Source organism: Erithacus rubecula (genome assembly GCF_903797595.1).
Source record: "Erithacus rubecula genome assembly, contig: SUPER_Z_unloc_2, whole genome shotgun sequence".
NCBI lineage: Eukaryota > Metazoa > Chordata > Aves > Passeriformes > Muscicapidae > Erithacus > Erithacus rubecula.
This window is the reverse complement of record NW_027635860.1, coordinates 14,314,332-14,330,830: the sequence shown is the minus strand read 5'-3', so window position 1 is coordinate 14,330,830 and position 16,499 is coordinate 14,314,332. Positions and strand designations below refer to the sequence as shown.

General features: G+C 42.4%; 1 protein-coding gene across 1 annotated transcript in view; it reads left to right on the top strand.

Moving 5' to 3' along the window:
- GRIN3A (glutamate ionotropic receptor NMDA type subunit 3A) overlaps positions 1–16,499 on the top strand; it is a 66,440-nt gene that overhangs the window by 33,755 nt on the left and 16,186 nt on the right. The window contains exons 5-6 of the mRNA XM_079331169.1: positions 13,775–13,920; positions 15,442–15,557. Of these exons, the coding sequence (XP_079187295.1) occupies positions 13,775–13,920; positions 15,442–15,557 (262 nt within the window). The remainder of the gene's footprint in view (positions 1–13,774; positions 13,921–15,441; positions 15,558–16,499) is intronic.

Genomic DNA, 16,499 nt, shown 5'->3' with positions numbered 1-16,499 from the left:
CAAGGGGACACGATGGCAGCAGCAGATTTCCCCTGCTCATGTGGCATTTTCTGCAATGAAGGTCTGATTGTATTACCCACAGTTTTGTACTTGTGACCTAAGTGCTGGCACAGAAACCATCCACCGTGTGTTTGTCTCAAGGGACAGAACTGATAGATTATTGTGCCACTGTAAAAAAGTAACTTTAATAGCACAAGAGCAGGGCATACATCTTGCTTTTGTAAACTTTGTGAATAAAGGGTGCATATGTCCCTCCAGACAGCAAGTGCCAGGCTCCGTCTGTTACATTCGTGAAAGCTTGCAGTCAGGCTAATGACCAGAAAGTTTTGACTTTATAAGTGCAGTGCCTGTCTCACTCCCTGCAATGTTAACTAGACGTGTTCTACAGAAAATGTTACAAGCAAAGAATAACAGTTTTGTGACTGACCCAGGGTGGTCTAAAATTGATCTATGGCTTAAAGCAAATTGTTTCTAATAATCTGCCATTCCCCTCCCAGCAAAAAATACCATAAATATTACAGTAATATCTACATCAACATAAACAGAAGCCCATTATATGTGATTTCTTCAAAGCATTCTGAAGAAGCTGAATTTCCCCTGTTCCAGAGATATCTCTGTTACAGTGTTGAGCGAAGCCACAATGTTGGTTTGAAAATGAAGTGGGGTTACTAGCCTTTCCTGCAAAAGCACTTCCCTCTCTTACGGAATAAATCTAAGCCTCTGAGTAGTTACCAATTCCCATTGTGGGAATAAGACAATACAGATTTTAGGAAAGAAGAAGATTGCCTGCCATTACATGAGCTGCAGAATAGTTTTGTGCATGTCGTTCATGCATTTGTCTCCAAAGTCTTTGTCTGAGAGAGCAGTTGTAATAGAAAATGCACTGGTTTAACCTTTGCTCACACAGAGCCTGAGCTGTCGCTATTCAGAGTTCTCTCTAAGAGTTAAAGCCTAGGTTTAGGAAATGTTTTGGTCACAACAGTCACACAGTTACAGGCACCACATTTTAGTTAGTTACTTAAAGCATTTTTTATGTGGATAAAAGATTGTATTCTTGGGTTTTTCTTCACAGATATGTTTACCTCTTTCTTTTTAAGTGATGGAGACTCATTTCAAAAAGAAAGCAGCGGGAGGGAGGAATACCTTTTTTAAATTTAAATACACTTCTAAACATGTTTCTGCTGCTTTCAGTTATGTATGTGCCCTTTGTACTGTGCTTTTGAAATTATTTAAAAAACAAAGCCCAAAATAGAGGAGCAGCCTTCTCGAGGTGATGTAAGACATGTAATTTCTTCAGGCTGTCAGCCATAAATGGCAAATCCCATCTGAGGTTGTGAACAGTCAGGAAGGACAGAATTAGAGCCATCTCAGTTGGACCTTTAAATGCACTAATGATATAGAAGAGAATACAGAAATATCATCAAGCTGCTGAAAGGAGGAGCAGCCAGCGAGACAGGAACCAGAGCAGAAGAAGGAGAATTAATTTACTGGAATATGTCTTGGGAAACGTGCTATGTATTTTGTGTATAAGAAAATCTTAACCAAGGCAGGTCACTGAAGCCACACTCCTGCAATGTCCATAAAAGCTGGCTGCCCCCTTTCCTAGGAGGTACAACAGGAACCAATAGGTTGTAGAGTTATTGAAGCAATGTCCTGCCACCTTAAAATCTAATTCTTCTAAAAAATTGGCAGGTTTGGGCCACTGTTTCCTCCTCTCCCCTCATTCTCTAATTGTAGAGGTTTTAGACATCATCTCCTGCCAGTGGAAACTGGCAAAAACAGCTTTGTAGTCAGTGGGTGATGTTCAGCCTCCTGTTTGAGGATGGGGGGATAGCTACAGGATGAATGTGCTGTCTCCCCAAATGGAACGTGCATCCATGTCCTGAATCCCTCTTAAGAAGCTCTCTAAAGTACATCCCAAAGAAATTTAAAAGCTTGTCTGCAGACAGAGAGATAGAGGAAAAATGTTGTGTTCGTATCATTACATCTAGTTTTACCCCTTCTCTCATCTGAGTCACAGAGGCTCATTTCACTCTTCCTTCTATCATCACCTCTTAGGTTGCACAAAAATATTACAACGCTATTCTTTGACAGAGTGCCTGGCAGCCCAGGTACTCAGCCAGAGTGGAGTTCTTTCCAGGATTCAGATATTCCTCCTGCAGGCATGCGGACCAGGAGCCTGCCTTAGGGATGGTCTGATCACAGAATCACAGAATGGTTTGGGTTGGAAGCGACCTTAAAAGCCGCCTGGTTCCACCCAGCTGCTGTGGGCAGGGATATCCTCCACCAGGCTGCTCAGTTGTATATGATTTACTCTTTGGTACAGTCACACATAAGTCCTGGAAAGAAAACTCCCCAGAGAGTGGCGGTTTTCTAGTGGCAGAGGGGACCTGAAGCAGGGACTTGGCTTATGGGTCTTTTGTGCAAGAATTCATATTAGAGACACACCATGAAGTCCTGAGTATCTTGGCTAGTTCAGGTTATTTGAGGCTAAAGGGTTCTGGTAACCCATAGGGCAGAAGAAATATTTCAAACATGCCAAGATGGAAGTAAACAGCATCAGCAGGAGAGGAGCTGGGCAGATTTTCCATAAGGTGTTCTAGCACCTGGCCTTCCTTTCTGCAAAAAATGTTTTTATTTCCACAACTTAATGAGCTTTTTGGGTGCTATCCACCCATTGTGACTTCCATGACAGCTTTCTTTCCCATCTTTAGTACACACTTGAGTAGCCATGCCTGTTCATTTACTCTGGTTATGCTTTTATTTCTCTGCATCACTTTACCTTTAAAAACACCTCTTGGCAGTGACAAAGTTCCTTTCGGTGTTATATTTTGACATAAAATATTGAACCTATTTAGCTTAATTTAACAAAAAAGAGCTACTCCTCTGGGTCCCATCACCAGCAATTTCACTGCATTGTCTCTTCCAACTTTGCATGCCTGCAATGAAGATATAAGATATTATTTGCACATTCTACTATACCTTTGCAGTTATAGTTTGTACAGGTAGGCTCTTGTTAAGGCACTGGCTTCAGGACAAGATCACATAAACAATTCCCTGGAACTGCCTCTTCTCTCTACCATGAATGGTGGTGTTTTCAAAATTCCCCCTCCCTCCCCCCCCAAAAAGTGCCCCAAAGAATGCACTGCAAACACCTACATTCACTCTGGCAAGTTCCACGCAGCAAGCCCTTTAAGCAGCCTTGGTGTGCATTTGGATTAATCCCCAGAAATCTCTGAGCTCCTCCTAGCTCACTGCCTGGATACTCACTCTTATGAGATCCCCATCTGTTTTTTACAAAACCAGGCACTTTGAGTGATCCAGGCAAGGTATTTCTGGGGTTTTGTTAATCAGGAATTCAGTATGTACAACCACCCAGATACTTGTATCTAGATATATAAAACATGAGGGTGCAAGTGCTCATTTCTGCTTTATGAGCAACTCAATTAATTTAGAGGCCTTATGGCTCTTACTATATCAGTTGAATACTTTGTGTTACTGGTATTAAAACTGTCCAGAAATACAACTGGCAAGTAACTGCTGATAATCTTTAGCAACACCAAATCATAGAAGAAAGGTCAAGCCACTCTACAGGCCTTTTTCATCATTAAAGGCATGATTCAAATAATTCTTTTAATGATCTTTTCCATCAAGTTCAGCAATTTTTAGAGTGAGGCCATAACTGTTGTGTGTTTATTGATAAATTTTCTTCCCAAAGAAGGAATTTTTATAGGAATTACACTAATGGAAATTACTGCTGTGGTCTTGCACTGCAGCAGCCTGAGATGAATTGTTATAACGGGCACCACTTGAACTGCTATGTGTTAAACAGATAATGAAATAGCATTTATTTAAATATGCATTAAATTGTATAGCAAAAAGTCAAGTTATATATGGCCACTGTGGGCATCTATAAGAGGACTGGGCCAGCTGGGGAATCTGTGGTGTAATACAGGGAGATGGGAACGACAGAGTTGCCAAAAAACAAAGAACTTTTAATGTAAAAATAACAAACATAGAAACTGCATGGTACAAGGGCAACCTCCAAAGACCCAGGGGTGTGGCAAACATAACAATGCCCAGGGGTATCTGTATATCAGCAAAGGTCCAGTCACAAACACGGTCTAGGAGCATGCCCCTGCATGTGAGCAGGCCTGAACCAACTGAGAACAAGAAGCAGAAACATGACCTATTGTGGAATAACCCCATTGACATGTCACCTCCCATGGTCTCAGGTTAATGCCTCCTGCATCTGCAGGTGAAGCCGCTCCCCTGTCCACCCCCATTTCCACAGGTACAAACTCATTGGAATTTAAAGAAATCTTGCTGCTGCCATGGGGTTTAGTATTTGTGCAGGAGCACAGGGTTCTTTTTGCAATTAAAAGAAGAAACTACAGAGCGTGTTTTTCTGTGAAGGAAGTTACTGGGCACAGGAAGGTCATGATTCACAACATCACAGCCTGATAATTAATACATGGTGTATTTTCTGGGTATTAATGAGTCAGTGAAGGATTTGAACTCAACAGGACTTTCAGTGTCACAGAGAGCAAAGTGAAAAGCTCTCAGACAAACACAAAATTGAGTAGCAAGCTCCAGCCAGAATAAAGAATTGCAAAGTTGCCTCGTACAGGAATGAAAGGCACCTACAATTTATGGAGGTGAAATCTTGACTTCTTTACCTTCCCCATGCAATTTATGCTGGTGAACACTTGATTTATTTAGCTTCTCCATCACCTCTCTAAAGATTTCTTGTTAGAGTTACAGCTTTGGAGGCTCAGAATCTGTCCAGCTCAGATCTGCATTGTTTTGATAACCTTTTTATCAGACAGTGCACTGCAGTGTCATGCAAATCAAGTTTCCTTTCCTGATGAAATATACTTTTTATGCCTTCTTGCCAACAATTATCTTTTTGTTATCTCTGCATACCAGCCCTTACTGCTTCTGAGCTCTTCATCTACACACATTGCCTCACACTGTCCCTTCACCTCCCCTCATTGTTAGATCCAAAGAATTTAGGGGTAGGTATGGAGGAGAGGAAATCCTGCTGACTTCATTGTGTGTGGTGTAGGTCGTGAAGGTTGATCTTCAAGCAGGAATTAGAAGGAATTAATGTGTTTAAGCATTTTCTCATTAATGTGGGTGCCAGTTTCTTACTCTCAAGCTAACTACCTAAATACCTAAATGTCATAACATATTTTGAAAAAAGGAAAGTGAGACCATCACCAGAAATAGCAACTGCATCATAGGTGGGCCTCAGATCCTTGAAAAAACAATGCATGTGGAGAATTACAAGAAGTTACTGAAGTAATTGGCAGAAAGTAGCAGAGAACAGTGAAGGTGCATAAGCTGATCCTACCACCTGGCAGGTAGACAATCATTGTGTAGCTGACTTAGCAGAATGGAGGATGTTTATCATTGTTCACAAAAGTCACAGCTATTGTGATCTACAGAGATCAGCGTGCTAGCCTGGCTTACCCTCCTGGAGCCAGAAATCCTGCACTGATCCACTGGGTTCAGGGATGACAAGGGTCCAAGTGCTCTGGAAGAAATAGTGGTTTTGATTGAGTGTATTAAGTTTTGACTGAACACCAGGCAAAGTCAAGTATTAATGTCTGATTTCACTGTGCAAGAGGCCGGGTATCCAAATATGGTTGTAATTTATATTTACACTTCATGCTTAACACACTACTCACTGGTTCCAGGAAGGAAAAAATCTCTTTCTATTCCCATGTTGGATCTGTCAGTAACACAGGACTCCCTCTGATTTACCTTCATTTGAAGGTCTTGAGCCCAAAGTGAATAGCAAATAAGGTGTTGAAGAAATGGGGACTGTGCAGGTAGACAGTTCCACCACCTACAAGTGGAAACCTCTTCATCTTGGTAACTCATTATTCCTTTACAACACAAACCCATTGTTTGTTCCTTTCCTGGAAAACACAGAGCACTATTCCTTCCTTACAGGTTTAGGCAGAGGACTGTTTTCAGTGCTGGCACCCAGGGGACAGTTACCATAGGGTAGGAGGACTGACCCCCAACTGCAACAGCTGGAGCAGAAGAAATTTGTAAGAAAAAGGATTTTAAAGTTGACTATTTTGAAGATGGTAAACTACCTACACTCTAAGTTGCTGCCACATTGGATTTCCTCCTTCAGCCCTGAGATGCTTGCAGAAATCTGTAATAGCTTTTCATCCAGAAACTGAAGACTCAGGATGGAAGGACAGGAGGAATTCTCTAATGAAAAATCTTTGGTATCTCATTGGTAGCTTGAACATGTTCTCAGCAACACTGTTCTCCTCTGCTTGCTTTTAATTTGAAAAGAATTTCACCTGCCTGACAGTGCATTAGCCATGTTTTACAGGGAGCAAGCAGAAGAACATGCTGGATGAAGTGACTCCATCTGGAACATCTTTATGGCTGCTTTGTGCTGCTGAAGTGGAATTGGAAGCAGTGATCTACTGCCTTTTGGGAATTGCATCCCTTTTTTTTCCTCAGTCTGCCCTTTTTTTCTTACAATATTTTACACTTTCTACCTTACAGTTCTCAGCTCCCCAGAATAAATCAGCTCCAAGATCCCTCTGCCCAAAAAACTCTCAGAATACTATTAAGAAACAGGGATAAACACATCTGCAAATTCATATTCTCCACAGTGCTCTTCTTACAGAGGTTTTTGCACTGCCCAGCACCTGAATCATCAGGGCAGCCCCCAGAAATTAACAGACCTGAGTCCCAAGTCTCATCCCTGAGCAGAACAGCTTTTCCAACACACAAAGGAGCAGAGCAGGTCTTACATTTAATTATCAGCACTCACACAGTGAACGTGAGCACAAAGGTTCATATTTCTGAGCAGAGACCTGGGTCACAGTTTCCTTTCACTTATTCCCTTGTTGCAGGAAGAGAATAAACTGTCAGCAGTGCACAGTGCACTTGTGTTGAGATTGAAGCTGCTCATTAACTTCAGTTCAGCTGTCAGATTTTGTGCCAGCTGATGACCTCTCTGAACCCGGTTCAAAGTGACAGAATTTTCAGGAAATCTGTCATTATCCTGGCAAGGAAAGAATCAGCTCCACCAGCACTTTTCACAACAGAGAAGCAAAAGCATTGATCAGATACATTCTGCAAACACCCTCTCCTGGAGGCCCTGGGAATATCTTGGCTTCCGAAGCCTGAACACGTAGGACATATCCTGATCAAAACCTCCACTTCCAGAAGCTGAGCTGTGAATTTTCATCTGCTGAAATCTGAAATTCGTGTGCTTCACTGTGAATAATTTTCTTTCATCTCCCTCTGCACCCCATAAATATTCACTAGTTAGTTTCACTAGTTAGTTTTCAAAAACTCCTGCAGATGAGAAGGGAAAGCCCACGAAGAGTTTTATATTGGTTTGTGGCTGGAATTATTTTTTTTTTTACTATTATTTCATTTGTTTTGTTAATTTTCCCCTGAAACTTTGCTTGGCACTTCCAATTGCTTATATTTTCTCACTGGGCTATGGGAAAGCTAATGGTGACTGGGAAACCACCTAAATATGTGAGTTACATAAGGCAAAGTAAGACTATTGCTTTATGTGCAAGGGACAAGTGTCATTGTAAAACATTTGCTTTCTAAAACCACATCAGTTCTTACCTAATGCTATCCTTCTCTAGTGATTAGCAACTGCAACTGAGCAGATTTTCAAGATTCTGCTGCAGTTGCCTGGCAGAGATCAGGCTGACAATTCTGCTGATGCACAGGGTGCCCATTAAACACTGCACTTGGTGTTATACCAGGTAACCAACAGTGTTGTGGAAGTGAGCTACTAAAACCTTTTGCACCATAGTTTTTCCTCAGAAGTTGTTGGAAAATTAGGGAAGTATTTTCAGCCATGTTTCTCCTTTCTATACCCTATTTAAATTAAAAAGCACCTTTGTAGGTGGTGGAAAAAGCTAAGTCCAAGTTAGCCCTGTCACTGAAGTGAGTGGTCACTGGCGCTGCTGTCAGCTACACATTGGATTGCCTTTTTCTCATTTCCCTAAAAAAAAAGTTGAATTTGGACACTGAAGAGACCAACAAAATGAATGATGAAATGCTTCTCATGAGTTGAGATCATGATTAGATATGGAATTCCCAAAGCATTTTTCCTCCAGTCCCATTTCACAGAATGGTTCTGAACCAGACTCAGTGAGGCAGCTGCTGCACCCCATCAATCAATCAATCAATCAATGCTGGGAAGGCATTTCCCAAATTTCAGTTACATCACTGCTTATAGAAAATAGCCATCATTTCCTTTTCCAGTAGCTGCTGTGTTTAGATGTTTCTTGTCTCCTCACAGGTCCTAGCAAGCACAAACTCCATGGGATCAGAAAGTAATATTGTATTACCTACTTTTGTGGACCTGGGACCATAATTTTTCTGTACCTGGGGTTCTTACTGCAAAAATAAATGGCAGCTGAATGGGATGCAAACCTCAAAATTATACTAAACTAAGCCAGGGCATCAAGGGGAGGAAAGTCCTTGAGGCAAATCATTTGGCTTTGCAGCAGTGAAAACTCATACAAAAGCCAGAACCTGCTAGAAAGACCTCAAAGCCCCGCAGTCCCACAGCCTCAAGAGTGCCAAGGTTAGCTGCTGCATTTTCAGCTTTAAATCCCAACCAGCACTGGAGATTTCTGAGCCTCTTTCCTTTCAGGCTGGCATCTAGGTGTTCTCCCCAGCTGACAGCACTGAGTGCAATGGCATTACATAAAATGAAATGTGCCAAGTTATGCAAAACCTCTGTCATTCAGGATTGTGTTTTCCTGTTTCTGCTACTGTGGTTTCATCACATTGGTGTTTATCACATTGGTATTTTTATGCATAATTGGCACCCCAAGCCATAGATGTATGCAGATGCCCAGTTCATCTCAACATCTTCCCAAACAAAACAAGTTCTCCACTTCCCACTCAGCAGATGTTTTTACAACAGCAGACAGAAACCAAGGAGATCTGGAAGGGGCCAAGCAGAGGGAGCTGGTAGCTGCAGTGTTTGCTTTCAGCAGCAGGAGCACAAACATAATTTGTCTGAGAGCACCATGTTGTGCAAGGCACAGAAGACTCTGAGAAGTCCCAAAGCTTGTCCTGGCACTGTCAGAGAAGTTGGATGTACTGTAAAGCTCTTGTGTTTTCTTGAACACTGCATGACCTCCCTGTCTCAGGGCTCAAGTGACCCAACAGCCATTTAACCTTCTCAGTGCTTGGCAGCATTCACATTTCCCTTCATTTCCTCACACAGTACAAGAAAATATTGCCTCTTGTTTGATTCCTTACCCATGGTACATTTTCTTTGACAGTGAGACTGATTCTTGAAAATGCTGGGTACAATCCATGTGTCCCATGGTATATACTGTTCTTGAGAGGTCACAGGGACAGCAATGTTCACAGGGACACCAGTTCCAGAAATCATAACTCTTTGGCCTTTTCCCTTCATCCCCTACTTCCCAGCAGCATGTTCTAGTCCTTCCTCCAAAGACTGCTGCCTTCACAGAAGATGGGACATTCTCCTGAACCTCCAATCCCTGTCCTGTGCAGCAAGATCCTCTGGTCTTGGCATTCCACAGCCCTGCACCTGTGAAATCCAAGCACCAGTGCTCAAGACAGGTGCTCAGACCCCTCTGGCTCCATATCCCACTCATCTCTTGAGTGTGCCCCAAACAGTAAACCAGGTCCAAATGGGATATCACCATGTGCATCATCACAACTTCATGTGCAACTTCATGTTTCCTCATGGTGTGAAGCTGGTTCTTAAACTTCAGGGTGCACCTAAAGAATTGCCCCTCATGGTATACACCATTGCTTCAGGTACAAAACTCAGGTCACTGGTACAAAATCCATGATCTCCAGTATTTGAGATGCGAAAATGACACTGCTGGCTGCTGGAGCTGTAACCCTTTTTAGGAGAGCCACTAACCAGCAGCACTAAATGAGCTTTTAACCCCTTTTAGCTTTTAACAAATGAAATACTAAAATATATTAGCAGTTAAATGCTTTTAACATAGCTGCTCAATTGGTACATTCATACCCTTGTTTCTGGACTGCCCAGGCTGTTGGTGTTTCCCTGCTCAAGCTCACAGTCAACTGGCTGTGGTGGCCTTGGCAGATAACACTCCAAGGGCTGGTTGTTTGATAAACACTAATGGGTCTTCAGAAGACAGATCCAGGGAAAATTTATTCACCATAAGGGTTGTCAAGCATTAGAGCAGGCTATGCAGGGAAGTGAGGAAGTCACAATCCCTAGAGAGGTTTAAAAGACCTTTAGATGTGACTCTTGGGGACATATTTTAGTGATGGGCTCAGCAGTGTTGGGTTACTGGTGGGGGTCTGATCTTTAGGGTCTTTAAAGGATTTTGTGATTCAATGATCTGATAGTTAAAGAAATTTAAAAATCTTTATTTGACATACTGCTATTTTTGCAATATTTGTACCCATGACAATCTTCACATCTTGTTCAATGAGTTGTCAAGCCAGGACAATTGTGGTGATGATTTTCTTGGGACAGAAAGTCCATAAACCCCACATCACTGTTACATCAGAGCCTCCCTGCAGGTCGGAAGAAACCTTGTTCTTTCCACTTCTTACAGCCATAGATGTCTGATTTTGAAGGGACTTTGTAGCTCCATTAAGCCAAGTGCTAAGAAAACTCATTTCTGGAGATGGATCTGCAGCTGTTGAATACATTTATTTTATTTTATTATTTTTATACAATTAATTTTAATCGTACTAGAGTGATCAGCAAACCTTCAGGTATTCTGAATACAAAAAGTGTAAACATTTCCATTGCCCTATACCTGCTTTGTGATGGTTATTCACCTCTGACACTGTTTCATGAAGGAATAGTATATACACAGAAGTAGAGAATCCATGAAGTAGAAATTACTCTAATTTCAACAGCAATTTCTTCCATTAAGGTGGTCTTTGTATTTGCAATTACTGGTAAAAAAGTAAGTAACTGTCTCCCCTGAATTACAAGTTTAAAAAAAATAAATACATAGAATCCATTCTTGATTCTTCAAATGCTGTTTTTTCAGTCTTTATGATTTTTCTGAAGCCCTAGGCATTGACATTCCATTACTCATTATAGAAAACAGAAAGACTCTTTCAATATAGCACTTTCAAAACATAAAAAACACAAAAGAAAGAGAGCATGAGAAACAGAAAAGATTAGAAAAAAGAGACAATTAATAGGGCAAGATTCAGAGCAAGACTATGGCATTTACCTATCCTATCAGGATACAGATATTTGTGGTTTCCATCTTGTCACATAATCTTCCATGTGGTGAGTCTTTTTCATCCTGAAGGTTTTATCTTCTGTTGAAGCAACTAACCCTTAGCAGTCTTAGCAAATCATCAGTGCAGTGCTTTTGGCAGCATTTTGCACTGTCAATCCAAAGAGCTGCAAGCAAGCTTTTTCCTCCTTTGGGTAAACAGCAGTAAGAAGAAAACAAAAGTCCTTGAAAGACCAAGAGGGTTACAACCACTGTTAACATTTATGCTTTGTAAAAGGAATTGATTAAATACGAAGTTGCAAACACGTAATGATGCTTAAGAGAAAGCAGAGATTACCAGAAGCAGGTAGAGCACTGCATACAATGGATTGCTGACCAACTCCCTTATACAGACTTCCCAAGAATTCCCACCAGGTATATCCTGTTGCTAGAGACAAGATACTAAGCCAGGTGGAATTCTGATCTAATAAACATTCCGTTGTTGTCCTAATTTGGGGTGAAATTTGACAGCGTGCCCAACACAAAGCAAAGCATGGGCAGTCCTCAATAAAGAATTTAGAATAGAAAATTGCATAGAGGTGCAGTTTACTGTTTTTTTACCAGCCTTTCTCATTCAGGCTTAAAAGTTTAGCCAAATGCAGACATTGGTGACAGTCTGAGTGAGAGATGCTTTCCAGTGAAGTCAGACTTCATTTGCAGATCAGATGTTGTGCTGCAGTTGGTGTCACTAGGTAGGCCACAAACTTCACAAGAAACACCTAAGTTGACTTGGGAGATGCCAGTGTGGTTCAGTGTTGGGTGTTAATGAGGTTTTCCATATCTTCCCTGAAACTGCCAAGAAATAAAACATAAAAGATAGTCCTGACTGTGGGGATGACCTTCTTGGGACAGCGAGTGCATGAACCTCACTGACCTTCTTTAGCAGGTCATCTTCAGTGCCTCAAGACTGGGCTTGGCAGCATTGTGCTGGAAGTCTCCATGATGTATTGTCACAGCCCAACTCCTGTTATTTATGTCTTCTGGCACTTGAATGCTACTCCCACGCTCTCAGGCAAGAACATTTCCCTCTGTGCCCACAGTCCTTCTGGCACAGCACTATGGCCAGCTCCAGATGGAGGCACACCCTGCGTTGCTTATCCCACAGCCATCTACACCAGAATGAAAAAAAAAAAAAAGCCAGCTCCATCCACACTCACAGACTTAGACTAGATCAGCAGACCACAAGGTGGTAACCATCTGCCTACTTTAATTTTCAATTTCAGGTAAAAATTACCAGAAATACAGAATGTTAATAATTTCTGTGACATCAAAAGCATCATCCAAAAGACATTTTTCTGTTCCTTTTCAGATTAAACTGGGTGACAGTGAATTTACATCTTACCTCTGCCATTCTTAAAAAAATATAAACGCTCTTTTATCCCTGGGGTCATTGAAGAGAAGACTGGGAAAGGTCTTTTTGTGGATTTGTGCTGCCCTGCAGTCTGTTCTGTGTAGATGATAATGCAGAGGCCAGATGGACTGGTGGAATGTTTCTTTATTTGGTCTTTGCCAAGGAGAGCGTGGCTGTGGTGAGATCATTTTTGCAAGTTGTGATGTCCAGGAGCTTTGTGGGAAGCAAATACAGCATGACTGCTTCAGCCTTAGCTCTGCTTGGCTTCCTGTCCTCTGAAAGCTGGGCCTGTTAGAGGCTGGTGGGTTGCTGGAGGCTTTTTAATTAGTGTGGCTTGGGAGCACTTTGACACCTCAAGGAAGTGCTTGGCATAGTGGAAGATGCTGGCTGGCACCTCCATGTCAGCTTGAGACTTTTCCCAGAGCCACTGAATGCTCCAAAGGTGAACAGAAACTTCAGAAAGGGGTCTGTGAAACCTGAACTGAGCTCCCTGTGGTTGCAGAGTGTGCAGTCAGTTCAGAGAAGGGCAGGGCACAGAGCTGCAAAAGGACTGTGTGTGTATATGCATGGTTGCAGCCTGAGCCATGCAGAGGGAAATTCTCCCTCCATCTCACAGCCAGGGGAGACTTTTTGGTGACCATTCAGTCCTCAGTATGTCTGTGAGGAATGGCTGTGAGGACTGTGGTATGGTATCTAGACTTGTAGAAACGAATTGGGAGTGCTACCCTTCTGCAGAAGGCTAAATTTCATCCCTGAGGACAAAGTAAAACATTCTGCCAAAACAAATCTTTGCTGTGTATCTAGAGCCAAAGAAAGTGGATTGTAACCAGCCCAGAGGCTTCTCATTACAGTTCCTGAAACATGGTCTGTTCTAGAGACAAATAATCCAAATAAACACCTGCATTTGGGTGTTCGGGGTGTTTAATGGGAATTGTTTTCAACATTTGAAGAAAACCCTGAAAGTACACAGACAGGCTCTTCAGTCATCTGGTGAGCCTTTCCAGCTCTTGCTGTGGGGTGGGAAGCTGCCTGCAGCAAAGCATGGAGAGGCAGGTCCACGAGCACCGAAGATTTCTGGCACTCTAGGGTCGAGACAGCAGGTGGGACGGGAGCAGATGGCTCTGCTAATGCTCTGCTGTGCCCGCAGCTCCACCACCCGTCGCAGGGGTTCCGCTTCGGCACGGTGCGGGAGAGCAGCGCGGAGGATTACGTGAGGCAGAGCTTCCCCGAGATGCACGAGTACATGCGGCGCTACAACGTCCCTGCCACCACCGACGGCGTGGCCCACCTGAAGTGAGCCCCTGCATGCTGCACCACACCTGCCTGCCTGGCCAGCTGCCACGGTCTGGTTATTAAACTGTTCAGAGAGGTGCCCGAATTGAGGCGAAAGCAAGGCCAAAGTCAGTAGTGAGGATTTGATTTGACAGTAAATGCGAGAGAGAGAGGGGTGGTGGTGAGGATGGTGGGAATAGAAAAAGGTGGTGACCGAGAGACAGATGTAGCAGAAAATATAAACACCATGTCCCCTTGGTCCTCTCCTTCCCGGTGCTGAGGGTCCCACAAAACACAGGAGTTCAATGGATTAATTCACATTTAGGCCAGGTGGGAATGGCCACCTGGTTGTGGGGATGCCGTCAGGCAAGGGGAATGAATAAACTCCTGGCAAGCTTCTGAGCTTGGGAGCCCACCATCAGGCAGTGAGAAACATTCAGAAAAAAACATCCAGTCCAAGCAAAAGCTGCCAATGAGGTTCCTCATTGTGATGGGAGGAAAGGAGGTTCATAGAGAGGAACCTTAATTTATCATTAAAATGAAGAAAAGAAGCACTAGATTGGTAAAAAATAATAAAAGTCTTGTTGCTTTGGAGAATCATGGTGTCAGTGTGCCTCAGAGACATCTGCGCTTAACAGTCTGGGGGTCACACAATTATTCCAGGAAACAAGAGAGGTGATAATAAGCCTGAAATCATTCATTCATTTTACCTTAGAAGTTGACAAGCAGATAGCATGAGAACTTTTCTCCAGGAGCCTTTTCCTGTTGTTTCCTGTTTATATATTTTTCCCCAGACATATCTTGTTGACAGTTAAGACACATGGCAGTTCTTTGGGTCAAACTGGAGTCAATGGATTGAAATCAATGAAGTAACCACATCAAGAGAATGCCCAGACTTTTAAGGGGACAGGAATGGAAGGTGCAGTCCTGGGGCCAGATGAGTACCAGGCACTGCAGCTGTTCTTTTGTATCATTATTTTATCCAAGCATGCTGTTCAGAAATTATTATTTTAGTAAAATTCAGTCATTGTGTTCATGAAGACAGCGCAAGGAAAATATAAATTGGGTGAAGGAAATAATTTACCTCATATTCAAGGAGAAAGGAGAAATACCTTTGAATAACTTACCCTTCTGTATTTTCGCTCTAGTATCCCCCAAGTTTAACATCACAAAGAAACCAAGACAGCAACAGTATTTTAGCAAGTTTTGATCTTCTCTGTTAAAGCCTTGTGCTCACTTTCAATTGAACCAAAGTAGTAGAATAATTTTGTAGTGATTTTTGTCTTTCAGAACAACAGTATTTTGTGGGAACAAAGTAAGTCCTAAACACACTGACAGTTTTTAATACACAAAGTTTGCATTTCATGCATAATTTCCTCCTTCAAAATAGAAATCAGCTTTCATTTTAAGCACAGATATGCAAATAGCAGTCTCTGGTCCCTATTTGCATAGAGTAATCTTCCAAAAAAATGGCATAGGCAAATATTCAGTGTCATTTAGGCTGTGAAGTGATTGTGTTTCTGACGTTGATGTTGAATACAGGCATGATCCAGAGAAACTTGATGCCTTCATCATGGATAAAGCACTCTTAGATTATGAAGTGTCCATAGATGCTGACTGCAAGCTCCTAACTGTGGGAAAACCCTTTGCCATTGAAGGTAAGAACCAGTTTTATAACACACTGCTCTGTTCCTCGTGTGCTGAATTTGCTTTGTTGTGCTGTGGTATTCTTACTGAAAATAGAGAGGTGAAACTGAAGACCCCTTGGGGATTATGACAAAATCCTCACTGATTGGGCAGAACAAAAGCTCCAGACTTTTCTTGTGGGTTTTTTGAGACTCACTTTTCCCACCTGTTTCAAGGCCAGGTTTGGTGAAGCTTTGAACAATTTGGTCTTGTGGAAGATCCCCCGTGGCAGGCAGTGGAACAAAATGGTATTTAATGTCCCTTCCAACCCAAATGATGTTGTGATTCTATGACCTGTTGCCATGCTCTACATAGAAATTATTCCAAGTGCTCAGACAGTGTGTCTCCAGACAAGTAGGAGGCAGAGTCCATTTACCTGCTCACCATGAAATAAAGAGGCCCCTGAAATGAGGCTTCTCTTCTGCCAGCTTGCTATGTTGACATGTGTTCAAAACCCAGTTCAAATGTATTCAAAATGTGGGTCTGCAGTTTCACTCTCATCTGAAGCAAATACTGTTCCCATTTTGAATGTCAGCTCAAGATTCCCACTGAATCTGTAGTTAATTGAGAAAGGAGTCTGCCCTGGTGCTTGGCCTCATGCAGCCTCAAGAATTTAGCAGGGATAGTTCAGAAGCCAGCCTGGAAGCAAGACTGGCGTGAAGCTGCTTCCAGCACGGATGAGCACATGAGTAGCATTAGAAACCACTTTTGTGATAGATAGCCAGTGGAAAGGACTGGTGCTTTCACTTTCCTCCCCTACAAGGGCAATCATTCCAGCTGCTCCCAACACACAGTAAAACAACCTCCTTCAGAAACCTGATAAATCCCTTTCAGAAAGGTCAGCTCTGCTGAAATAAAACCAGAAGCTTCCACAACTTCAATTCAAGTAGATTAGATTTTGATATAGAAAAAGA